Source organism: Pristiophorus japonicus, chromosome 15 (genome assembly GCF_044704955.1).
Source record: "Pristiophorus japonicus isolate sPriJap1 chromosome 15, sPriJap1.hap1, whole genome shotgun sequence".
Lineage (NCBI taxonomy): Eukaryota > Metazoa > Chordata > Chondrichthyes > Pristiophoridae > Pristiophorus > Pristiophorus japonicus.
Window position 1 is genome coordinate 114248665 of NC_091991.1, and position 26539 is coordinate 114275203.

General features: G+C 46.7%; 1 protein-coding gene across 1 annotated transcript in view; it reads right to left on the minus strand.

Moving 5' to 3' along the window:
* Positions 1-349: 349 nt before the first annotated feature.
* LOC139281589 (coronin-7-like) overlaps positions 350-26539 on the minus strand; it is a 55866-nt gene continuing 29676 nt past the window's right edge. Inside the window, exons 13-21 of the mRNA XM_070901741.1 lie at positions 25547-25651; positions 25303-25388; positions 24205-24346; positions 23959-24048; positions 21804-21920; positions 21246-21381; positions 20184-20275; positions 1557-1643; positions 350-438 (exon numbers count right to left, since the gene is read on the minus strand). Of these exons, the coding sequence (XP_070757842.1) occupies positions 430-438; positions 1557-1643; positions 20184-20275; positions 21246-21381; positions 21804-21920; positions 23959-24048; positions 24205-24346; positions 25303-25388; positions 25547-25651 (864 nt within the window). The 3' untranslated portion in view covers positions 350-429. The remainder of the gene's footprint in view (positions 439-1556; positions 1644-20183; positions 20276-21245; positions 21382-21803; positions 21921-23958; positions 24049-24204; positions 24347-25302; positions 25389-25546; positions 25652-26539) is intronic.

The window sequence follows — 26539 nt, forward strand, 5'->3', positions numbered from 1 at the left end:
GGGAGGGGCTGAGTGTGAGCGAGGGGTGAGCGAGGGGCTCGGAGTGTGAGCGAGGGGCTAGCGAGGGGCTGTGAGAGAGTGAGTGAGAGGGGCTCTGTGAATGAGCGAGTGGTGAGAGAGGGGCTCTGAGTGTGAGCGAGTGGTGAGAGAGGGGCTCTGAGTGTGAGCGAGTGGTGAGAGAGGGGCTCTGAGTGTGAGCGAGTGGTGAGAGAGGGGCTCTGAGTGTGAGCGAGTGGTGAGAGAGGGGCTCTGAGTGTGAGCGAGTGGTGAGCGAGGGGCTCTGAGTGTGAGCGAGTGGTGAGAGAGGGGCTCTCTTGCCCGGTAACGCACTTGTGATTAATGGCACTTGATGAGACAGGAAGCTGCGGCTCCGCTGATAGGAGGGTCAGTCAGGAGATGAAGTACTGTCGAGGTGTCTTTGGCCGAAATCTAATCATCCTGAAACAGCAGGAAAGCAACAGGTTAGCATTTAACCCACAGCACTGAGGAAGAGCCATCGGGAACATTTATATCCTCAAAACCATTAATAAGCAGCGATCACAAGGTTGGCAATGCCACTTGACCTCCCCTATCGGATTGAGCAGTACTGCCTTCAATTCCCTCACTCTACTACACCCCCCAAGTATCAACCTCTGACCCACAGATACATCAATCAACGGCCAAAGATCCTCCCACCCCCTGTGGAGCCCAGAGACCCTTGCGGTGAGTCCTGCGCGCCATCTGAGAAACACAGACCCTTTCCCCCATACTGAGAAACACAGACCCTTCCATCCACAGAGAAACACAGACCCTTGCCCCCACACTGAGAAACACAGACCATTCCACACACTGAGAAACACAAACCATTCCACACTGAGAAACACAAACCATTCCGTCCACACTGAGAAACGCAGAGCTTTCCCCCCACACACGGAGAAACACAGACCCTTCCATCCACACTGCAAAACATAGACCATTCCCCACACTGAGAAACACAGACCATTCCACACACTGAGAAACACAGACCCTTCCACACACTGAGAAACACAGACCATTCCACACACTGAGAAACACAGACCCTTCCACACACTGAGAAACACAGACCATTCCACACACTGAGAAACACAGACCATTCCACACACTGAGAAACACAGACCATTCCACACACTGAGAAACACAGACCATTCCACACACTGAGAAACACAGACCATTCCACACACTGAGAAACACAGACCATTCCACACACTGAGAAACACAGACCATTCCACACACTGAGAAACACAGACCATTCCACACACTGAGAAACACAGACCATTCCACACACTGAGAAACACAGACTATTCCACACACTGAGAAACACAGACCATTCCACACAGAGAAACACAGACCCTTCCCCCCCACACACTGAGAAACACAGAGCCTTCCCCCCACACAAAGAAACACAGACCATTCCACCCTCACACTGAGGAATGTAGAGACCTCTCCCAGACCTCAGAGAACCTTGTCCACCATCTGCCCTCCCCTCCCCCCGTCACAAGCTAGATCAGTAACAACCGTGCAGCACTGCTGCCACTCACCCATTCATCCTCATCCACACCCTCAAACGAATCCTGAGGTAGGGGATCATCCAGGTTCCCGAGCTTCGCCACCATAGCACTCAGCAGCTACAAGGGGAGAAGAGGGTGAGGCACTGCTCATATTATCAGCTGCTTGATAGCAACCCGCCTGGCACTCCTTGACTGGTTTTACTTATGCACGCCTTTGGAAGCTAATAGATGTGAGAGAGGAAATGGCAGCATCGCAGTGACACCTGTCCCACTGATTCATTACAGTCCCTAAAGTTGGGCTTTGTAACATAGGAAAAGGAGGAAGCCATTCAGCCTCTCAAGCCTGTTACAGAGGAACAGGAGGAGGCCGTTCAGCCCCTCGAGCCTGTTCCTCCATGCTATTAGATCATGGTTGATCTGCACCTCAATTCAATTTACCCGCTTTTGCTCTATAGCCCTCGATACTCTTACCCAACAGAAATCTAGTGGTTTCAGTGTTGAACATTTTAATTGACCCCCAGCATCCACAACCTTTTGAGGCGAAAGTTCCACGACCTTTTGTGGTCAATCTCACTGTGACCTTCTATCGAGGGTCCTGGACACTCTGAATAAATCGTTCTCTGGTGTGAAACATGACGGGAAACCACCTGGAACAGGAGAGGTGACTGGGGGTCGGTCTGTGATACAGGAACGTGGGAACAGGTCACATGATGTGACCGTTTCTTTAAGGGGATAATAACAACAACATCTTGTATTTATACAACATCTTTCTCGTAGTAAAACATCCCAAGGCGCTTCACAGGAGCAATTACCAAACAACGACACCGAGCCACATAAGGAGATATTAGGGCAGGTGACCAAAAGCTTGGTCAAAGAGGTAGGTTTTAAGGAGTGTCATAAAGGAGGGGAGAGTTGGAGGGGGTTAGGTAGGGAATTCCATAACGTAGGTCCTCAGCAGCTGAAGGTATGGCCGCCAATGGTGGAGCGACTAAAATCGGCATGGGCAGGAGGTCAGGATCGGAGGAGCAGTGAGTTAGTGAGAGGAGAGAGAAAAGAGAAAGGAAAGTCAGGGGAGAAAGAGAGAGTGAAAGCGAGGCAGTCACAGAGCAAGACTCACTCAGATGACAGCAACAGTGAAGGACAGACTGAGTGAGGGAGAGACAGACTGAATGAGGGAGAGAAAGAGACTAAGTGAAAGGGAGAGACTGAGGTGGAGAGAGACTGAAAGAGAGGGAGAGAGAGACTGAGTGAGAGGGATAGAGAGGCAAACTGTGAGAGGGAGAGTGTCAGACTGTGAGAGGGAGAGTGTCAGACTGTGAGAGGGAGTGTCAGACTGTGAGAGGGAGAGTGTCAGACTGAGAGGGGGAGAGTGTCAGACTGAGAGGGGGAGAGTGTCAGACTGAGAGGGGGAGAGTGTCAGACTGAGAGGGGGAGAGTGTCAGACTGAGAGGGGGAGAGTGTCAGACTGAGAGGGGGAGAGTGTCAGACTGAGAGGGGGAGAGTGTCAGACTGAGAGGGGGAGAGTGTCAGACTGAGAGAGGGAGTGTCAGACTGTGAGAGGGAGAGTGTCAGACTGAGAGAGGGAGTGTCAGACTGTGAGAGGGAGAGTGTCAGACAGAGGGGGAGAGTGTCAGACTGAGAGGGGGAGAGTGTCAGACTGAGAGGGGGAGAGTGTCAGACTGTGAGAGGGAGAGTGTCAGACTGTGAGAGGGAGAGTGTCAGACTGTGAGAGGGAGAGTGTCAGACTGTGAGAGGGAGAGTGTCAGACTGTGAGAGGGAGAGTGTCAGACTGTGAGAGGGAGAGTGTCAGACTGTGAGAGGGAGAGTGTCAGACTGTGAGAGGGAGAGTGTCAGACTGTGAGAGGGAGAGTGTCAGACTGTGAGAGGGAGAGTGTCAGACTGTGAGAGGGAGAGTGTCAGACTGTGAGAGGGAGAGTGTCAGACTGTGAGAGGGAGAGTGTCAGACTGTGAGAGGGAGAGTGTCAGACTGTGAGAGGGAGAGTGTCAGACTGTGAGAGGGAGAGTGTCAGACTGTGAGAGGGAGAGTGTCAGACTGTGAGAGGGAGAGTGTCAGACTGTGAGAGGGAGAGTGTCAGACTGTGAGAGGGAGAGTGTCAGACTGTGAGAGGGAGAGTGTCAGACTGTGAGGGGGAGAGTGTCAGACTGAGAGGGGGAGAGTGTCAGACTGAGAGGGGGAGAGTGTCAGACTGAGAGGGGGAGAGTGTCAGACTGAGAGGGGGAGAGTGTCAGACTGAGAGGGGGAGAGTGTCAGACTGAGAGAGGGAGAGTGTCAGACAGTGAGAGGGAGAGTGTCAGACAGTGAGAGGGAGTGTCAGACTGAGAGTAAAACAGACAGAGAGAGACACACACACACACACAGACAGAGTGAGAGAGAGAGACAGACTGAGTAAGATGGAGAGAGAGACACAGACTGAGAGAGAGACAGACTGAGAGTGAGAGAGAGACAGACTGAGAGGAGCTATGGGGGGGAGGAACTAACACAATCACAAAGAACATAAGAACATAAGAACATAAGAATTAGGAACAGGAGTAGGCCATCTAGCCCCTCGAGCCTGCTCCGCCATTCAATAAGATCATGGCTGATCTGGTCGTGGACTCAGCTCCACTTACCCGCCCTCTCCCCGTAACCCTTAATTCCCTTATTGCTTAAAAATGTATCTATCTTTGACTTGAAAACATTCAATGAGCCAGCCTCAACTGCTTCCTTGGGCAGAGAATTCCACAGATTCACAACCCTCTGGGAGAAGAAATTCCTTCTCAACTCGGTTTTAAATTGGCTCCTCCGTATTTTGAGGCTGTGCCCCCTAGTTCTAGTCTCCCCCACCAATGGAAACAACCTCTCTGCCTCTATCTTGTCTATCCCTTTCATGATTTTAAATGTTTCTATAAGATCACCCCTCATCCTTCTGAACTCCAAGGAGTAAAGCCCCAGTCTACTCAATCTATCATCATAAGGTAACCCCTTCATTTCTCGAATCAGTCTAGTGAATCGTCTCTGTACCCCCTCCAAAGCTAGTATATCCTTCCTTAAGTAAGGTGACCAAAACTGCACGCAGTACTCCAGGTGCAGCCTTACCAATACCTTATACAGTTGCAGCAACACCTCCCTGCTTTTGTACTCCATCCCTCTCGCAATGAAGGCCAACATTCCATTTGCCTTCCTGATTACCTGCTGCACCTGCAAACTAACCTTTTGGGATTCATGCACAAGGACCCCCAGGTCCCTCTGCACCACAGCATGTTGTAATTTCTCCCCATTCAAATAATATTCCCTTTTACTGTTTTTTTTCCCAAGGTGGATGACCTCACACTTTCCGACATTGTATTCCATCTGCAAAACCTTAGCCCATTCGCTTAACCTATCCAAATCTCCTTGCAGCCTCTCTGATTCCTCTACACAACCCGCTTTCCCACTAATCTTAGTGTCATCTGCAAATTTTGTTGCACTACACTCAGTCCCCTCCTCTAGGTCATCTATGTACATTGTAAACAGTTGTGGTCCCAGCACCGATCCCTGTGGCACACCACTAACCACTGATTTCCAACCGGAAAAGGACCCATTTATCCCGACTCTCTGCTTTCTGTTCGCCAGCCAATTCTCTATCCATGCTAATATATTTCCTCTGACTCCGCGTACCTTTATCTTCTGCAGTAACCTTTTGTGTGGCACCTTATCGAATGCCTTTTGGAAATCTAAATACACCACATCCATCGGTACACCTCTATCCACCATGCTCGTTATATCCTCAAAGAATTCCAGTAAATTAGTTAAACATGATTTCCCTTTCATGAATCCATGCTGTGTCTGCTTGATTGCACTATTCCTATCCAGATGTCCCGCTATTTCTTCCTTAATGATAGTTTCAAGCATTTTCCCCACTACAGATGTTAAACTAACCGGCCTATAGTTACCTGCCTTTTGCCTGCCCCCTTTTTTAAACAGAGACGTTACATTAGCTGCTCTCCAATCCGCTGGTACCTCCCCAGAGTCCAGAGAATTTTGGTAGATTATAACAAATGCATCTGCTATAACTTCCGCCATCTCTTTTAATACCCTGGGATGCATTTCATCAGGACCAGGGGACTTGTCTACCTTCAGTCCCATTAGTCTGTCCAGCACTACCTCCCTAGTGATAGTGATCATCTCAAGGTCCTCCCTTCCCACATTCCTATGACCAGCAATTTTTGGCATGGTTTTTGTGTCTTCCACTGTGAAGACGGAAGCAAAATAATTGTTTAAGGTCTCAGCCATTTCCACATTTCCCATTATTAAATCCCCCTTTTCATCTTCTAAGGGACCAACATTTACTTTAGTCACTCTTTTCCATTTTATATATCTGTAAAAGCTTTTACTATCTGTTTTTATGTTTTGCGCAAGTTTACCTTCGTAATCTATCTTCCCTTTCTTTATTGCTTTTTTAGTCATTCTTTGCTGTTGCTTAAAATCTTCCCAATCCTCTAGTTTCCCACTAACCTTGGCCACCTTATACGCATTGGTCTTTGATTTGATACTTTCCTTTATTTCCTTGGTTATCCACGGCTGGTTATCTCTTCTCTTGCCGCCCATTTTTTTCACTGGAATATATTTTTGTTGTGCATTATGAAAGAGCTCCTTAAAAGTCCTCCACTGTTCCTCAATTGTGCCACAGTTTCCAGTCTACTTTAGCCAATTCTGCCCTCATCCCACTGTAGTCCCCTTTGTTTAAGCATAGTACGCTCGTTTCTGACACAACTTCCTCATCCTCAATCTGTATTACAAATTCAACCATATTGTGATCACTCATTCCGAGAGGATCTTTTACGAGGAGATCGTTTATTTTTCCTGTCTCGTTACACAGGACCAGATTCAAAATGGCTTGCTCCCTTGTAGGCTCTGTTACATACTGTTCTAAGAAACAATCCCGTATGCATTCTATGAATTCCTCCTCCAGGCTACCCCCTGCGATTTGATTTGACCAATCGATATGTAGGTTAAAATCCCCCATAACTACTGCCGTTCCTTTTTCACATGCCTCCATTATTCCCTTGATTATTGCCCGCCCCACCATGAAGTTATTATTTGGGGGCTTATAAACTACACCGACCAGTGACTTTTTCCCCTTACTATCTCTAATCTCCACCCACAATGATTCAACATTTTGTTCATTGGAGCCAATATCATCCCTCACAACTGCCCTGATATCATCCTTTATTAACAGAGCTACCCCACCTCCCTTCCCTTCCTGCCTATCTTTCCGAATCGTCAGATACCCCTGTACGTTTAATTCCCAGTCCTGGCCACCTTGCAACCATGTCTCTGTAATGGCCACCAAATCATACCCATTTGTAATGATTTGTGCCGTCAACTCATTTACTTTATTTCTAATGCTGCTTGCATTTAGGTAGAGTGTTTTCATCCTAGTTTTTAAACCATGATTTTTAATTTTTACCCCTCCTGCAGCCCTTTTTGTTTCTTGCCTTTGGTTTCTCTGCCCTCCACTTTTACTCATCTCTTTTCTGTCTTTTGTTTTTGTCTCCTTTTTGTTTCCCTCTGTCTCCCTGTATTGGTTCCCATCCCCCTGCCATATTAGTTTAACTCCTCACCAACAGCACTAGCAAACACTCCCCCTAGGACATTGGTTCCGTTCCTGCCCAAGTGCAGACCGTCCGGTTTGTACTGGTCCCATCTCCCCCAGAACCTGTTCCAATGCCCCACGAATTTGAATCCCTCCCTGCTGCACCATTGCTCAAGCCACGTATTCATCTGTGCTATCCTGCGATTCCTACTCTGACTAGCACATGGCACTGGTAGCAATCCCGAGATTACTACTTTTGGAGGTGGTACTCAGTAAGATAATAGGACTAAAGGCAGATAAATCCCCCTGGACCTGATGGCTTGCATCCTAGGGTCTTAAGAGAAGTAGGGGCAGGGATAGTGGATGCATTGGTTGTGATTTACCAAAATTCCCTGGATTCTGGGGAGGTCCCAGCAGATTGGAAAACTGCAAATGTAACGCCCCTATTCTAAAAAGGAGCAGTCAAAAAGCAGGAAACTATAGACCAGTTAGCCTAACATCTGTGGTTGGAAAAATGTTGAGTGTCCATTATTAAAAAAGCAGTAGCAAGACATTTGGAAAAGCATAATTCAGTCAGGCAGAGTCAGCATGGGTTTATGAAGGGGAAGTCATGTTTGATAAATTTGCTGGAATTCTTTGATGATGTAACAAACAGGGTGGGATAAAGGGGAACCAGTGGATGTGGTGTATTTGGACTTCCAGAAGGCATTTGACAAGGTGCCACACAAAAGGTTACGGCACAAGATAAAAGTTCACGGGGTTGGGGGTAATATATTAGCATGGATAGAGGATTGGCTAACGAACAGAAAACAAAGAGTCGGGATAAATGGTTCATTCTCGGATTGGCAATCAGTAACAAGTGGGGTGCCACAGGGATCAGTGCTGGGACCCCAACTAATTACAATCTATATTAACGACTTGGAGGAAGGGACCGAGTATAATGTAGCCAAGTTTGCTGACAATACAAAGATGGGAGGAAAAGCAATGTGTGAGGAGGACACAAAAAACCTGCAAAAGGACATAGACAAGCTAAGTGAGTGGGCAAAAATTTGGCAGATGGAGAACAATGTTATAGGTAAAAAAACAGGATGAGGTCCTACAAGACGAATTTAGGGAGCGAGGAGCTAAATTAAAAAGTAGAACCTCAAAAGTAGTAATCTCAGGATTGCTACCAGTGCCACGTGCTAGTCAGAGTAGGAATCGCAGGATAGCTCAGATGAATACGTGGCTTGAGGAGTGGTGCAGTAGGGGAGGATTCAAATTCCTGGGACATTGGAGCCGGTTCTGGGGGAGGTGGGACCAGTACAATCCGGACGGTCTGCACCTGGGCAGGACTGGAACCAATGTCCTAGGGGGAGTGTTTGTTACTGCTGTTGGGGAGGAGTTAAACTAATATGGCAGGGGATGGGAACCTATGCAGGGAGACAGAGGGAACTAGAATGGGGGCAGAAGCAAAAGATAGAAAGAAGAAAAGTAAAAGTGGAGGGCAGAGAAACCTAAGGCAAAAAGCAAAAAGGGCCACATTGCAGCAAAATTCTAAAGGGGCAAAGTGTGTTAAAAAGGCAAGCCTGAAGGCTCTGTGCCTCAATGCGAGGAGTATTCGGAATAAGGTGGACGAATTAACTGCGCGGATAGCAGTTAACGGGTATGATGTAATTGGCATCACGGAGACTTGGCTCCAGGGTGACTAAGGCTGGGAACTCAACATCCAGGGGTATTCAACATTTAGGAAGGATAGACAGAAAGGAAAAGGAGGCGGGGTGGCATTGCTGGTTAAAGAGGAAATTAATGCAATAGTAAGAAAGGACATCAGCTTGGATGATGTAGAATTGGTATGGGTGGAGCTGCGGAATACCAAGGGGCAGAAAACGCTAGTGGGAGTTGTGTACAGACCACCAAACAGTAGTAGTAAGGTTGGGGACAGCATCAAACAAGAAATTAGGGATGTGTGCAATAAAGGTACAGCAGTTATCATAGGTGACTTTAATCTACATATTGATTGGGCTAACCAAACTGGTAGCAATGCGGTGGAGGAGGATTTCCTGGAGTGTATTAGGGATGGTTTTCTAGACCAATATGTCGAGGAACCAACCAGGGAGCTGGCCATCCTAGACTGGGTGATGTGTAATGAGAAAGGACGAATTAGCAATCTTGTTGTGCGAGACCCCTTGGGGAAGAGTGACCAACCATGGTAGAATTCTTTATTAAGATGGAGAGTGACAGTTAATTCAGAAACTAGGGTCCTAAACTTAAGGAAAGGTAACTTCGATGGTTTGAGGCGTGAATTGGCTAGAATAGACTGGCAAAGTATACTTAAAGGGTTGACGGTGGCTAGGCAATGGCAAACATTTAAAGATCACATGGATGAACTTCACTAATTGTACATCCCTGTCTGAAGTAAAAATAAAACGGGGAAGGTGGCTCAACTGTGGCTAACAAGGGAAATTAAGGATAGTGTTACATCCAAGGAAGAGGCATATAAATTGGCCAGAAACAGCAACAAACCTGAGGACTGGGAGAATTTAGAATTCAGCAGAGGAGGACAAAGGGTGTAATTAAGAGGGGGAAAATAGAGTACGAGAAAAAGCTTGCCGGGAACATAAAAACTGACTGCAAAAGCTTCTATAGATGTGTGAAGAGAAAAAGATTAGTGAAGACAAATGTAGGTCCCTTGCAGTCAGATTCAGGTGAATCTATAATGGGGTACAAAGAAATGGCAGACCAATTGAACAAATACTTTGGTTCTGTCTTCACGAAGGAAGACACAAATAACCTTCCGGAAGTACTAGGGGACCGAGGATCTAGTGAGGAGGAGGAACTGAAGGATATCCTTATTAAGCGGGAAATTGTGTTAGGGAAATTGATGGGATTGAAGGCTGATAAATCCCCGGGGCCTGATAGTCTGCATCCCAGAGTACTTAAGGAAGTGGCCCTAGAAATGGATGCATTGGTGATCAATTCCCAACAGTCGTCTATCGACGCTGGATCAGGTCCTATGGACTGGAGGGTAGCTAATGTAACACCACTTTTTAAAAAATGAGGGAGAGAGAAAGCAGGTAATTATAGACCGGTTAGCCTGACATCAGTGGTGGGGAAAATGTTGGAATCAATTATTAAGGATGAAATAGCAGCGCATTTGGAAAGCAGTGACAGGATCGGACCAAGTCAGCATGGATTTATGAAGGGGAAACCATGCTTGACAAATCTTCTGGAATTTTTTGAAGATGTAACTAGTAGAGTGGACAAGGGAGACCAGTGGGTGTGGTGTATTTGGACTTTCAAAAGGTTTTTGACAAAGTCCCACACAAGAGATTGGTATGCAAAATCAAAGCACATGGTATTGGGGGTAATATACTGACGTGGATAGAGAACTGGTTGGCAGACAGGAAGCGGAGAGTCGAGATAAACGGGTCCTTTTCAGAATGGCAGGCAGTGATTAGTGGAGTGCTGCAGGGCTCAGTGCTGGGACCCCAGCTCTTTACAATATACATTAATGATTTGGATGAAGGAATTGAGTGTAATATCTCCAAGTTTGCAGATGACACTAAACTGGGTGGCGGTGTGAGCTGTGAGGGGGACGTTAAGAGGCTGCAGGGTGACTTGGACAGGTTAGGTGAGTGGGCAAATGCATGACAGATGCAGTATAATGTGGATAAATGTGAAGTTATCCACTTTGGGGGCAAAAATACGAAGGCAGATTATCTGAATGGTGGGAGATTAGGAAAAGGGGAGGTGCAACAAGACCTGGGTGTCATGGTTCATCAGTTATTGAAAGTTGGCATACAGGCGGTAAAGAAGGCAAATGGTATGTTGGCCTTCATAGCTAGGGGATTTGAATATAGGAGCAGGGAGGTCTTACTGCAGTTGTACAGGGCCATGGTGAGGCCTCACCTGGAATATTGTGTTCAGTTTTGGTCTCCTAATCTGAGGAAGGAAGTTCTTGCTATTGAGGGAGTGCAGCGAAGGTTCTCCAGACTGTTTTCCGAGATGGCTGGACTGACATATGAGTAGAGACTGGATCAACTGGGCCTTTATACATTGGAGTTTAGAAGGATGAGAGGGGATCTCATAGAAACATACAAGATTCTGACGGGACTGGACAGGTTAGATGTGGGTAGATTGTTCCCGATGTTGGGGAAGTCCAGAACCAGGGGACACAGTCTTAGGATAAGGGGTAGGCCATTTAGGACTGAGATGAGGAGAAACTTCTTCACTCATAGAGTTGTTAACCTGTAGAATTCCCTGCCGCAGAGAGTTGTTGATGCCAGTTCATTGGATATATTCAAGAGGGAGTTAGATATGGCCCTTACGGCTAAGGGGATCAAGAGGTATGGAGAGAAAGCAGGAAAGGGGTACTGAGGGAATGATCAGACATGATCTTATTGAATGGTGGTGCAGGCTCGAAGGGCCGAATGGCCTACTGCTGCACCTATTTTCTATGTTTCTATGTTGGAAAGTGTGATGTTATGCACTTTGGCAGAAAAAAAATCAAAGAGTAAGTTATTATTTAAATGGAGAAAAATTGCAAAGTGCTGCAGTACAGCGGGACCTGGGAGTACTTGTGCATGAAACACAAAACGTTAGTATGCAGGTACAACAAGTGATCAGGATTGCCAATGGAATCTTGGCTTTTATTACAAAGGGGATGGAGTATAAAAGCAGGGAAGTCTTGCTACAGTTATACAGGGCATTGGTGAGGCCACACCTGGAATACTGCGTACAGTTTTGGTTTCCATATTTAGGAAAGGATATACTTGCTTTGGAGGCAGTTCAGAGAAGGTTCACTAGGTTGATTCCGGAGATGAGGGGGTTGACTTATGAGGAAAGGTTGAGTAGGTTGGGTCTCTACTCATTGGAATTCAGAAGAATGAGAGGTGATCTTATCGAAACGTATAAGATTATGAGGGGGCTTGACAAGGTGAATGCAGAGAGGATGTTTCCACTGATAAGGAAATTTAAAACTGATTAGAAGGAATTTCTTCTCTGAGGGTTGTAAATCTGTAGAATTCGCTGCCTCAGAGAGCTGTGGAAGTTGGGTCATTGAATAAATTTAAGACAGAGATAGACAGTTTCTTTACCGATAAGGGAATAAGGGGTTATGGGGAGCAGGCAGGGAAGTGGACCTGAGTCCATGATCGGATCAGCCATGATCGTATTAAATGGCGGAGCAGGCTTGAGGGGCTGTATGGCCTACACCTGCTCCTATTTCTTATGTTCTTGTGAGTGAGAGAGAGATAGACCGAGTAAGATGGGGAGAGACACAAACTGAGAGTGAGAGACTGTGAAGGAATTCTGCCTTATAATTTCTTTAAAAATACGACAATTGTTAAAATAGCAGTCAACAGCATTGCCTAATCGGGATTGTCCATTGCATAAATAAATGGCATCTGCACCTTGGTGATCGAACAATGGACATATGTAGACACAGCAGTTAATCTAGCTGAATGGCTAAATATCAAGTACCTATCGCATAAACAAGACCAAATTCTTGGACCTATGCATTGTTATTGTATAACTTGTTAAAAAAGGACACGTTATATCAACACTCAAGTGCCCATCGCAAACAAATGACATCTGCCTTTTGAACACAGATGGTAAACTCACAATGGCCATGTAGTGATAGTGGTTAGCGTGGGAGCACAATCCCACATTTCTGAAACACTTTGTTGAGCGCAGTCTGGAGATATCGAAACGGTTAAAAGTTGAAGATTGAAGTTTGGATTAAAACAGGATGTTAGGATCGAAACAGGCTGCTAGACGATATAGAGCCATTTAGCCATTGGAATGTGTCTATCTGATCACCTGTGTGTTTACAGTACTTCATGGTGCAGTCCATTTATGGCAGTGAGACTTGACTTTAGGATAATAAATGGCTGGTCATTTATCTATATGTTAACTATTTGAATGGACCTTTGTTACTGTGTGAGGAAACGATCTGGTTTGTGCATGATAATTCAGAAGGCAGTTAGTCATGATTTCAGGATAATGCCATTTGAGTCTACATTTATCTGTATGTTAAGTATTTGATTGTATCTTTGTTACTTTGTGAGGAAACGATCTGGTTTGTGTATAGCAATTCAGAACAGACTACACCTGAACTATGCTGGGACCAGAGTTCTAGCGAACCGACTAAATAGGGAGGTAGATAGGGCTTTAAACTAAATAAGAGGGGTGGGGGCAGGGCGTCGCTGTAGAGAGCAATCTAGAATGCTAGAGAAAAGAAAAGGAAGCAATGTAGGAAAGTGATTGTGGTAAGGATAACCAGATTTTGTCAGGAAGGGACAGAGCATACAAACAAAAGAGTGCACGAACAAATAGGGTCCAGGTAAGAAAAAATAGTGATAAGACAAATAGGGCTATAGTACAAAATAATGTTAAGATGTCTAATAATGTTAAAAAGACAAATTTAAAAGCAGTGTATCTGAATGCACGAAGCATCTGTAATAAGGTAGATGAATTAACAGTGCAAATAGATGTAAATGGATATAATATAGTTGCAATTACGGAGACATGGTTGCAGGGTGACCAAGGCTGGGAACTGAATGTCCAAGGATAGTCGATATTTAGGAAGGACAGGCAAAATAGAAGAGGGGCTGGTGTGGCGTTGTTAGTAAAGGATGACATCAGAGCAATAGTGAGAAAGGATATTGGCTCAGAAAATCAAGATGTAGAATCAGTCTGGGTGGAGCTAAGGAGCACCAAGGGGCAGACAATATTGGTGGGAGTTGTCTATAGGCCTCCAAAGTGGTAGTGTAGGGGACGGCATCAAACAGGAAATTAGAGATACATATAGCAAGGGTATGACAGTATTCGTAGGTGACTTTAATCTACATATAGACTGGCCAAACCAAATTAGTAATAATACTGTGGCAGATGAATTCCTGGAGTGTGTACGAGATGCTTTTTTAGACCAGTTTGTTGAGGAGCCTACTAAGGAACAGGCTATCCTAGATTGGGTATTGTGTAATGAGAAGGAGTTAATTAACAGTCTTGTTTGTGTGGGGTCCTTTAGGGAAGAGTGACCATAACATGAATGAATTTCTTATTAAAATGGAAAGTGAAGTCGTCCGATCCGAAACTAGGGTCCTAAATCTAAACAAAGGAAACTACGAAGGTATGAGGAATGAATTGGCTATGACGGATTGGGAAGATTCATTAAAAGGCATGACGGTGGCCAGGCAATGGCTAATATTTAAGGAACGAATGCATGAAATGCAACAGTTATACATTCCTTTGTGGCGTAAAAACACAAAAGGAAAAGTGGCCCAACCATGGCTAACAAAAGAAATTAAGGATAGTATTAGATCCAAAGAGGAGTTATACAAAGTTGCCTGAAGATTGGGAGCAGTTTAGAATTCAGCAAAAAAGGACCAAGAGATTGATCAAGAGCGAAAAAATAGAGTATGAGAGTAAACTTGCAAGGAACATAAAAACCGACTGCAAAAGTTTCTACAAGTATGTAAAAAGAAAAAGATTAGTGAAGACAAATGTAGGTCTTTTACAGTCAGAAACAGGAGAATTTGTAATGGGGAAAAAGGAAATGGCACAACAATTAAATAAATACTTTAGTTCTATTTTCACGGAAGAGGACAAAAATAACGTCCCAGAAATGCTCGGAACCAAGGGTGTAGTGAGCAAGAGGAATTAAAGGAAATGATAATTAGTAAGAAAATAGTGCTGGAGAAACTAATGGGACTGAAGGCAGATAAATCCCCAGGGCCTGATGATCTGCATCCCAGAGTACTGAAAGAGGTAGCCATGGAAATAGTGAATGCATTGGTTGTCATCTTCCAAAATTCTATAGATTATGGAACAGTTCCTGCAGATTGGAGGGTGGCAAATGTAACCCCACTATTTAAAAATGGAGGAAGAGAGAAAAAACAGGGAACTTCAGACCGGTTTGCCTGACAACAGTAGTAGGGAAAATGCTGGAGTCTATTATAAAGAATGTGATAACAGCACACTTAGATAATATCAATGGGATTAGACAAAGTCAACATGGATTTCTGAAAGAAAATTATGTTTGACAAACCTACTGGAGTTTTTGGAGGATGTAACTGATAGAATAGATAAGGGAGAACCAGTGGGATGTAACGTATTTGGATTTTCAGAAGGCCTTTGATAAAGTCCCACATAAGAGATTAGTGTGCAAAATTAAAGCACATAGGATTGGGGGTAATGTATTGGCATGGATTGAAAATTGGTTAACTGACAGGAAACAGGGAGTAGGAATAAACGGGTCTTTTTCGGGGTGGCGGGCAGTGACTAGTGGGGTACCACAGGGATCAGTGCTTGGGCCCCAGCTATTCACAATATATATATAAATGATTTGGATGAGGGAACCAAATGTAATATTTCCAAGTTTGCTGCCGACACAAAACTAGGTGGGATTGTGAATTGTGAGGAGGATGCAAAGATGCTGCAAGGCGATTTAGACAGGTTGAGTGAGTGGGCAAGCACATTGCAGATGCCGTAGAACGTGGATAAATGTGAAGTTATCCACTTTGGTAGGAAAAACATAAAGGACAAAGTATTATTTAAATGGTGATGGCTTGGGAAGTGTTGATGTACAGAGGGACCTGGGTGTCCTTGTACACCAGTCATTGAAAGCAAACATAGAAACATAGAAAATAGGTGCAGGAGTAGGCCATTCGGCCCTTCTAGCCTGCACCGCCATTCAATGAGTTCATGGCTGAACATTCAACTTCAGTACCCCATTCCTGCTTTCTCGCCATACCCCTTGATCCCCCTAGTAGTAAGGACCTCATCTAACTCCTTTTTGAATATACTTAGTGAATTGGCCTCAACAACTTTCTGTGGTAGAGAATTCCACAGGTTCACCACTCTCTGGGTGAAGAAGTTCCTCCGCATCTTGGTCCTAAATGGCTTACCCCTTATCCTTAGACTGTGACCTCTGGTTCTGGACTTCCCCAACATTGGGAACATTCTTCCTGCATCTAACCTGTCTAACCCCGTCAGAATTTTAAACGTTTCTATGAGGTCCCCTCTCATTCTTCTGAACTCCAGTGAATACAAGCCCAGTTGATCCAGTCTTTCTTGATAGGTCAGTCCCGCCATCCCGGGAATCAGTCTGGTGAACCTTCGCTGCACTCCCTCAATAGCAAGAATGTCCTTCCTCAGGTTAGGAGACCAAAACTGTACACAATACTCCAGGTGTGGCCTCACCAATGCCCTGTACAACTGTAGCAACACCTCCCTGCCCCTGTACTCAAATCCCCTTGCTATGAAGGCCAACATGCCATTTGCTTTCTTAACCGCCTGCTGCACCTGCATGCCAATCTTCAATGACTGATGTACCATGACACCCAGGTCTCTTTGCACCTCCCCTTTTCCTAATCTGTCACCATTCAGATAATAGTCTGTCTCTCTGTTTTTACCACCAAAGTGGATAACCTCACATTTATCCACATTATACTTCATCTGCCATGCATTTGCCCACTCACCTAACCTATCCAAGTCGCTCTGCAGCCTCACAGCATCCTCCTCGCAGCTCACACTGCCACCCAACTTAGTGTCATCCGCAAATTTGGAGATACTACATTTAATCCCCTCATCTAAATCATTAATGTACAGTGTAAACAGCTGGGGCCCCAGCACAGAACCTTGCGGTACCCCACTTGTCACTGCCTGCCATTCTGAAAAGTACCCATTTACTCCTACTCTTTGCTTCCTGTCTGACAACCAGTTCTCAATCCATGTCAGTACACTACCCCCAATCCCATGTGCTCTAACTTTGCACATCAATCTCTTGTGTGGGACCTTGTCGAACGCCTTCTGAAAGTCCAAATATACCACATCAACTGGTTCTCCCTTATCCACTCTACTGGAAACATCCTCAAAAAATTCCAGAAGATTTGTCAAGCATGATTTCCCTTTCACAAATCCATGCTGACTTGGACCTATCATGTCACCTCTCTCCAAATGCACTGCTATGACATCCTTAATAATTGATTCCATCATTTTACCCACTACTGATGTCAGGCTGACCGGTCTATAATTCCCTGTTTTCTCTCTCCCTCCTTTTTTAAAAAGTGGGGTTACATTGGCTACCCTCCACTCCATAGGAACTGATCCAGAGTCAATGGAATGTTGGAAAATGACTGTCAACGCATCCACTATTTCCAAGGCCACTTCCTTAAGTACTCTGGGATGCAGTCCATCAGGCCCTGGGGATTTATCGGCCTTCAATCCCATCAATTTCCCCAACACAATTTCCCGGCTAATAAGGATTTCCCTCAGTTCCTCCTCCTTACTAGACCCCCCGACCCCTTTTATAACCGGAAGGTTGTTCGTGTCCTCCTTCGTGAATACCGAACCAAAGTACTTGTTCAATTGGTCCGCCATTTCTTTGTTCCCCGTTATGACTTCCCCTGATTCTGACTGCAGGGGACCTACGTTTGTCTTTACTAACCTTTTTCTCTTTACATATCTATAGAAACTTTTGCAATCCGTCTTAATGTTCCCTGCAAGCTTCTTCTCATACTCCATTTTCCCTGCCCTAATCAAACCCTTTGTCCTCCTCTGCTGAGTTCTAAATTTCTCCCAGTTCCCAGGTTCGCTGCTATTTCTGGCCAATTTGTATGCCACTTCCTTGGCTTTAATACTATCCCTGATTTCCCTTGATAGCCACGGTTGAGCCACCTTCCCTTTTTTATTTTTATGCCAGACAGGAATGTACAATTGTTGTAGTTCATCCATGCGGTCTCTAAATGTCTGCCATTGCCCATCCACAGTCAACCCCTTAAGTATCATTTGCCAATCCATCCCAGCCAATTCACGCCTCATACCTTCAAAGTTAGCCTTCTTTAAGTTCTGGACCATGGTCTCTGAATTAACTGTTTCATTCTCCATCCCAATGCAGAATTCCACCATATTATGGTCACTCTTCCCCAAGAGGCCTCGCACAACGAGATTGTTAATTAATCCTCTCTCATTACATAACACCCAGTCTAAGATGGCCTCCCCCCTAGTTGGTTCCTCGACATATTGGTCTAAAAAACCATCCCTTATGCACTCCAGAAAATCCTCCTCCACCGTATTGCTTCCAGTTTGGTTAGCCCAATCTATGTGCATATTAAAGTCACCCATTATAACTGCTGCACCTTTATTGCACGCACCCCTAATTTCATGTTTGATGCCCTCCCCAACATCACTACTACTGTTTGGAGGTCTGTACACAACTCCCACTAACGTTTTTTGCCCTTTGGTGTTCTGCAGCTCTACCCATATAGATTCCACATCATCCAAGCTAATGTCCTTCCTAACTATTGCCTTAATCTCCTCCTTAACCAGCAATGCTACCCCACCTCCTTTTCCTTTTATTCTATCCTTCCTGAATGTTGAATACCCCTGGATATTGAGTTCCCAGCCCTGATCATCCTGGAGCCACGTCTCCGTAATCCCAATCACATCATATTTGTTAACATCTATTTGCACAGTTAATTCATCCACCTTATTGCGGATACTCCTTGCATTAAGACACAAAGCCTTTAGGCTTGTTTTTTTAACACCCTCTGTCCTTTTAGAATTTTGCTGTACAATGGCCCTTTTTGTTCTTTGCCTTGGGTTTCTCTGCCCTCCACTTTTCCTCATCTCCTTTCTGTCTTTTGTTTTTGCCTCCTTTTTGTTTCCCTCTATCTCCCTGCATTGGTTCCCATCCCCCTGCCATATTAGTTTAACTCCTCCCCAACAGCACTAGCAAACACTCCCCCGAGGACATTGGTTCCGATTCTGCCCAGGTGCAGACCGTCCGGATTGTACTGGTCCCACCTCCCCCAGAACCGGTTCCAATGCCCCAGGAATTTGAATCCCTCCCTGCTGCACCATTGCTCAAGCCACGTATTCATCTGAGCTATCCTGCGATTCCTACTCTGACTAGCACGTGGCACTGGTAGCAATCCCGAGATTACTACTTTTGAGGTCCTACTTTTTAATTTAGCTCCTAGCTCCTTAAATTCATTTCGTAGGAACTCATCCCTTTTTTTACCTATGTCATTGGTACCAACGTGTACCACGACAACTGGCTGTTCTCCCTCCCTTTTTTAGAATGCAGGTGCAGCAAGCAGTTAGGAAGGCAAATGATATGTTGGCCTTCATTGCAAGAGGATTTGAGTACAGGAGCAAGGAGGTCTTACTACAGTTATACAGGGCCTTGGTGAGACCACACCTGGAGTATTGTGTGCAGTTTTGGTCTCCTTATCTAAGAAAGGATATACTTGTCATAGAGGGAGTGAAGCGAAGATTCACCAGACTGATTCCTGGGATGGCAGGACTGTCGTATGAGGAGAGATTGGGTGGTCTAGGCCTGTATTTACTCGAGTTTAGAAGAATGAGAGGGGATCTCATTGAAACGTATAAAATTCTGACTGGGTTGGATAGACTGGATGCGGGGAGGATGTTTCCCCCTGGCTGGGTAGTCGAGAACAAGGGGTCAGAGTCTCAGGATATGGGATAGGAAATTTAGGACTGAGATGAGGAGAAATTGTTTCACTCAGAGGGTGGTGAACCTGTGGAATTCTCTACCACAGAAGGCAGTGGAAGCCAAGTCACTGAATATATTTAAGAGGGCGATAGATAGATTTCTAGAAACAAAAGGCATCAAGGGGTATGGGAAAAAACGGGAATATGGTGTTGAGATAGAGGATCAGCCATAATCATATTGAATGGCGGTGCAGACTCAAAGGGCCGAATGGCCTACTACTACTCCTATTTTCTATGTTTCTATGTTTAGGGACAGATAGACCAGACTTTCAGACCCATTCAGCGTCTTTAGGATTTGGCTACCTCAACCTTAAATTGAGAGTGAACACATGAGAAATAAGCCTGATCCGGGATAGGCTTGTAAAAATCACAAGACAGACAGAGTAAGAGCGAGAGAGAGACACACAGACGGAGAGCGCGCGCGAGGGACAGGCGGAGCGCACGCGTGAGGGAGACGGAGAGCGTGAGAGGGAGACGGAGAGCGTGAGTGAGAGAAAGACAGACTGAGTAAGATGGACAGAGAGAGACACAGACAGAGTGAGCAGAGATGGATATATAAACATTTTGAAGTAAAAATTACCTCTTCCTTTTTCTCCTCGTCTGTTTTTGCCTCCAGGTAGAACGATGAGGGTTGGTATTTCCGCACTGGGGCCTCTTTAGGGACTGCACTCACTGCAGAACAAACCCACCATTAATATCGGGCTCTCCAGCTCTGGGTTCACAGATATCTGAAGCTCTCTCCAGGCCAGTCACAGGCGGGAGGCACAGCACAGGTCTGCACCTCCAGCCAACATGTTACAACGAAGAACATGTCGTCACTTCTCACCCCTCCCGCAGCGCAGGGCGGGTACAGTCTAACCAGCATTCCGCAATTAGCAGAGGGATGAGGATTAGGAGCTCCCTATGTAGCACTGATATAATGACCATATGTGTGTGTATGGGGGGATGGAAGAGGTTCTTCGCTAAATAGGTAGGTGTGGATGTGTGTATATGGATGTGTGTATATGGATGCCTCTTGGGCACACGTGCAGGGACTGGGGGGAAAGGAGGTCATCCCTTGTTATATAACTGAAAGTGATTGCAGGAGGCTCTCCTGGATACATAACTGAAATAGTGTGGCAACTCACCAAGGCTTCTTCGACAGCAAGTCCCATAATCTGCGACCTCTACCACTTAGAAGGACAAGGGCAGCAGGCGCATGGGAACACCACTACCTCCAAGTCACACAACATCCCGACTTGGAAGTTTATTGGAATTTCCTTCATCGTTGCCGAGTCAAAATCCTGGAACTCCCTCCCTAACAGCACTGTGGGAAAACCTTCACCACACGGACTGCAGCGGTTCAAGGCGGCGGCTCACCACCACCTTCTCAAGGGCAACTAGGGATGGGCAATAAATGCCGACCTCGCCAGCGACGCCCACATCCCGTGAATGAATAAAAAACATTACTGAGGTGAGAGTCTGTACACGGGTCTCCAGTTATACAGAGGGCAGAGTGTGTGTGCGGGAGGAGGTCTCAAGTTATTTTGGACGGTAGAGTGTGGGTATTATCCTTTGTTTGGGTCCCAGTGCATCATTAGACTCAGGAACTGGGACAGATTAGCCTGTGCTCACTAACGGGAAAGACGGGAGGCGCGGGTACCTGCAATCATGTCTTCAGGCTTCAGGCTCATCTTCTTGTGCTGCCCATTGTTGCCGGTCAGCCAGGCAGAGGCTGAGAGCACTGGTGTCCACCACAAGGTGGTGTCGGGGAAAACATCATCCTGGAAAAATTCTTTCTGTGAGGCGAAAAGTAGAATAATTAGAAGAAACACAAGAAATATCTGCAAGGAAAAGGAAATTCCCAAGAAGGGGCCATAGCGTTCGGAACTGACAGAGTCTCCTCAGCGTCTGACTCTCACAACAGACTGGAAGTACAGTTGGAGCCGGTCCAACTCTCGCATCGAGCGGGGGAACATTGGGACGGTTGTTTGCTGTTGTTCATACTGGAGTCAGTATAGAGAAGCTTTTCACCCCTAAACCCAGCCGCCAGATGTCAAAGACCCACATCAAGCCCGCTGCACCGTCCTGGTCAGGGACTTTGGTCCTGATGGGTGTAATCTCTCGCACCGAATCTCAGAACCTGCTGTACTCGGCCCTGCCCCACAGTGTTGGCCCACGCCAGCCCAAAGCCCCCACATTTCAATGCTGAGCTTCTCACCTTAACTCGTGGAACTTTGAAAATGACAGGCTCTAAGGAGTTGTGGCCCAGTCGCAAGGCTCGCGCAACCTCCACCTCCCTCACGTTGCATTCAATCTTTGGTAGGAAGCAGAGACCCTGGAAAAGGGCAAATAAAGGGGGCGATTTAGATTAAATGAGGTCACAGTGCAGCGTGTGGCTTGTCCATGGGAGAAAAAGAGCTAATTCCATCCCGTCTTTATAGCAGGCCATTAATCCCAACCTACTAACCCCATCCCAGCCTCCCCGTTCCCTATCCCAGCCTCTAACCCCATCCCAGCCTCCCCGTTCCCTATCCCAGCCTCTAACCCCATCCCAGCCTCCCCGTTCCCCATCCTAGCCTCCACATTCTCTCCACGTTCCCCACCACACCCCCTCCATTCTCCTCCCATTTTTCTGCGTTTGGTCTTCACTGTGTCCTTTTCCTCCTCATTGTAATGCACTCCGACACCTTTCTGCTTGTGGGGGTTCTTACCTCAGTGTTTGTTGAGTCCAATATGATACTCAAGAATTATGAGCTAGACTGAAGGAGTCTTGCTCTCTGAGCCCCCCCCCCACCGTCACTACCCTCCCCCTTCACTACCCTACACAGTGGCCGTGTTAGTGGGCACTGACCTATGTTCAGATACCTGATTCTGACTGGTCGCTGGTTAATCTTGCAGCAGGAAGTGAGGCTACAAGGGTGAAGGGAGTGCGCTTTATAAACTCTCATCCTCAGATCCACCATTTTATTTTAGAAACCAGATGGCGGAATATCCAAGGAAGGGCACATGGATATTCGAAAACTAAACAAAATGACCTGGACTAATCAGGGATACGGACAGCACCGACCTCCAACACCAACTTTTCTTTCAGTTATAAAAACAGAAAAAAATGCTGGAAATACTCAGCGGGTCAGGCAGCATCTGTGGAGAGAGAAACAGAGTTAATGTTTCAGGTCGATGGCCCTTCGTCAGAACTGGAAAAAGTTAGAGATGTAACAGGTTTTTAAGCAAGTATAGTGATAGGATGGAAAGCAGAAGAGATTAAGAGACAAAAGGGATGATGGTGCAAGGCAAAATGAGATGGTAATGGGACAAGTTAAGAAACAAAAGCTGATTCTAGATAGGGTGTAAATGGAAATGGCAGAATCAGCAACAGCTGTCCTGGGAAAAAAATAGGGGCAGAGGTTATGATCTGAAATTGTCAAACCCTACACTTGCTTAAAAACCTGTAACATCTCTAACTTTTTCCAGTTCTGACGAAGGGTCATCGATCTGAAACATTAACTCTGTTTCTCTCTCCACAGATGCTGCCTGACCCGCTGAGTATTTCCAGCATTTTCTGTTTTTATTTTAGATTTCCAGCATCCGCAGTATTTTGCTTTTCTTTCAGCTGTTTGGGTCATCACTCCCGCCCCAAGACCCTGCATGTCCCCCAAACTGTCCCGCCAGCTCCATGTGTGGGAAATCACCGGTCCTGATCACTCTCCACGCAGAGAACCCACCCTCCTGGTTACTCCTGGCCCAGTGATTGTGTCTGATACCCCAGATGTGAGGGTTTTAGGTTGGGTCGACTGTGTCATAGAAATTTACAGCTTGGAAGGAGGCCATTTCGGCCTATCGTGTCTGCGCCGGCTGACAAAGCTATCCTGCCTAATCCCACTTTCCAGCTCTTGGTCCATAGCCCTGCAGGTTACTGCACTTCAAGTGCACATCCAAGTACTTTTTAAATGTGGTGAAGATTTCTGCTTCTACCACACTTTCAGGCAGTGAGTTCCAGACCCCCACCACCCTGGATGAAGAAATTTCCCCTCAAATCTCCTCTAAACCTCCTACTGTAATGCATGTTCGTAGATGCTTAGCCAGTCATGTGATGTTCACAAGACTCGATAAAACCTCAGCCAGTTGGGTTCGGGGAATCCACGACGAGGCAGGTGGTTGTGAGCCTGGTGGATGAACCGGTAATGTGTAGTGTGATTGATAAACCTTTGCTAATAAACCAACTAGTTCTTAATAGCAATGTGTTGCAATGAATTCTTAAGCAAAGAACCCATCAAGCAAATACATTACAGCGACCAATGACTATGCCCCCTGGTTGTTGATTACAATGAACTAGAGGAGAGCGCAGTGACACTGCAGCACAACCCCATTCCTACCTTGTGTGGATCAGCAGAGTTGAAACTGCTGCACTGCAGGAAATAGGGCTCTCGAGTCTGAACCTCGTAGATATGGACCCTGGTATCACCCTGTAGGAGACAAAGAAAGAGGCAGCATATCCTGACGATGAGCAATACCCGGCGCCCAGCCACCCAGGAATCAGTGACCCAGAACAGCCACGATGAGGAGCTGGGGAGGGAGAGGGGCCTTGGCCACGGCAATCGAGGAGCGGTCCTGATACTGACCTTGCTGGAGAGATAGACGGTGCTGGTGTCATCGTCGTAGAAAGGAATGAGAGTGGATGGCGCTACGTTTATGTCAGCGGTCGCCAGTGGTCCCGAAGACAGCGAAGCTGCATTGTAGAGGTAGATCTGTCGCTCGCTGCGGCTACAACACAAAGCACGGAGCAATCAGCCTGAATCCTCCAAAGGCTCGGGTTTTACTCGCAAACTAAGTTTCCAGACATTTTATGCGCGCTGGTTTAGTTTGTGGGGTCTATTAGCGGGAGTGTGACAGGTGCAAGGTCCAGCTCCCAATCCCGGGCCAGGAATTGAAGCCACGACTGAACTAATCAGCATCCTGCGAGGTCCCAGGCATGGCCGGGAGCACTCCTCTATGGCTCTAGATTCAAATCTGACCTCACTATAGCGGGACTGTCCTGTGGCTGTGCAACTGATTTTGTGTAACCCAGAAATCAGTCGCATCAGAGCAAGGCGGCAAATGGACCAAGCTATACACAAAGCCCGGGCTCACATCCCACCCTCATCCTCACCCCACCCTCATCCTCGCCCCCGCCCCACCCTCACCCCACCCTTGTCCCAGCCTCACCCACATTGTCAGCCGTGGCTCAGTGGGTAGCACTCTTGCGTCTGAGTCAGAAGGTTGTGTGTTCAAGTCCCATTCCAATGATTTGAGCACATAATCCAGGCTGACACACTCAGTCCAGTACTGAGGGAGTGCTGCCCTGTCGGATGTGCCGTCTTTCAGATGAGACGTTAAACCAAGGCCCTGTATGCCCTCAAAGGTGGATGTAAAAGATCCCATGACGCTATTCTGAAGAAGAGCAGGGGAGTTCTCCCGGTATCCTGCCCAATATTTATCCCTCAACCAACATCACTAAACAGATGATCTGGTCATTATCACATTGCTGTATGCGGGAGCTTGCTGTGCGCAAATTGGCTGCTGCTTCATTACAACAGTGACTAAAGATCAAAAGTACTTCATTGGCTGTAAAGCACTTTGGGACATCCTGAAGTTGTGAAAGGCGCTATGGAAATGCAAGTTCTTTCTTTACTTTCATCCCAGTCCCACTCTGAGGCAGCTTTGTGTTATCTCCTGCTCACCTGTCGAAGCCAGATACCAGCAGGTTTTGCCCATTGTTCACCCACAGGATCCGGGCCCCTCGACTGCCCGCAGGCCCTGGGCCTTCCTGCAAAAGCAAACCAGGAGTGTAATCGACACCGATACAGAAACCTTGCGATTCTAGGATCATGCGTACACAGAGAGAAAAACGGCGCAAAGCTTAAACTGAAACACAGACAGCACAAGTCTGCGCGGTGCCAAGTCTTGTGAGAAAGCAGCCGTTACCTGCACTGGGTTGACCGAGCGTCGAGGATTGTACATTCGAACTTTGCCATCTTTGCTCACTGTCGCCAGTTGCTGCCCATCGGGGCTCCAGGACAAGCTGAAGATCTGGAAAGGAACAAATAAAAGTAAAAGAGAGAGCACGAGAGAAAGAGAAAGAGAGAGAGCACGAGAGAAAGAGAAAGAGAGAGAGAGAGAGCACGAGAGAAAGAGAAAGAGAGAGAGAGAGAGCACGAGAGAAAGAGAAAGAGAGAGAGAGAGAGCACGAGAGAAAAAGAGAGAGAGAGAGAGCACGAGAGAAAGAGAAAGAGAGAGAGAGAGCACGAGAGAAAGAGAAAGAGAGAGAGAGAGCACGAGAGAAAGAGAAAGAGAGAGAGAGAGAGCACGAGAGAAAGAGAAAGAGAGAGAGAGAGAGAGAGAGCACGAGAGAAAACACGAGAGAAAGAGAGAGAGAGAGAGCACGAGAGAAAGAGAGAGAGAGCACGAGAGAAAGAGAAAGAGAGAGAGCACGAGAGAAAGAGAAAGAGAGAGAGCACGAGAGAAAGAGAAAGAGAAAGAGAGAGAGCACGAGAGAAAGAGAGAGAGCACGAGAGAAAGAGAAAGAGAGAGAGCACCGAAAGGAGAAAGAGAGAGAGCACGAGAGAAAGAGAGCACGAAAAAAGCGAGAGCAAGACCGAGCGCACGGGAGGGGGCAAGCGAGCGCATGGGAGGAAGGGCGCGCGAGAGGGAGGGCGCGCGAGAGGGAGGGAGGGAGGGCGCGCGAGAGGGAGGGAGGGAGGGCGCGTGAGAGGGAGGGAGGGCGCGCGAGAGGGAGGGAGGGAGGGCGCGCGAGAGGGAGGGAGCGGGAGGGAGCACGCGCGGGAGGGAGAGAGGGAGCGCGCGCGGGAGGGCGGCAGGGAGCGCGCGCGGGAGGGTGGGAGGCATTGCGCGAGAGAGAGAATGCACGAGAGAGAGAACGAGAGAACGCACTCGAGAGAGAGAGCGAGAGAACGCACG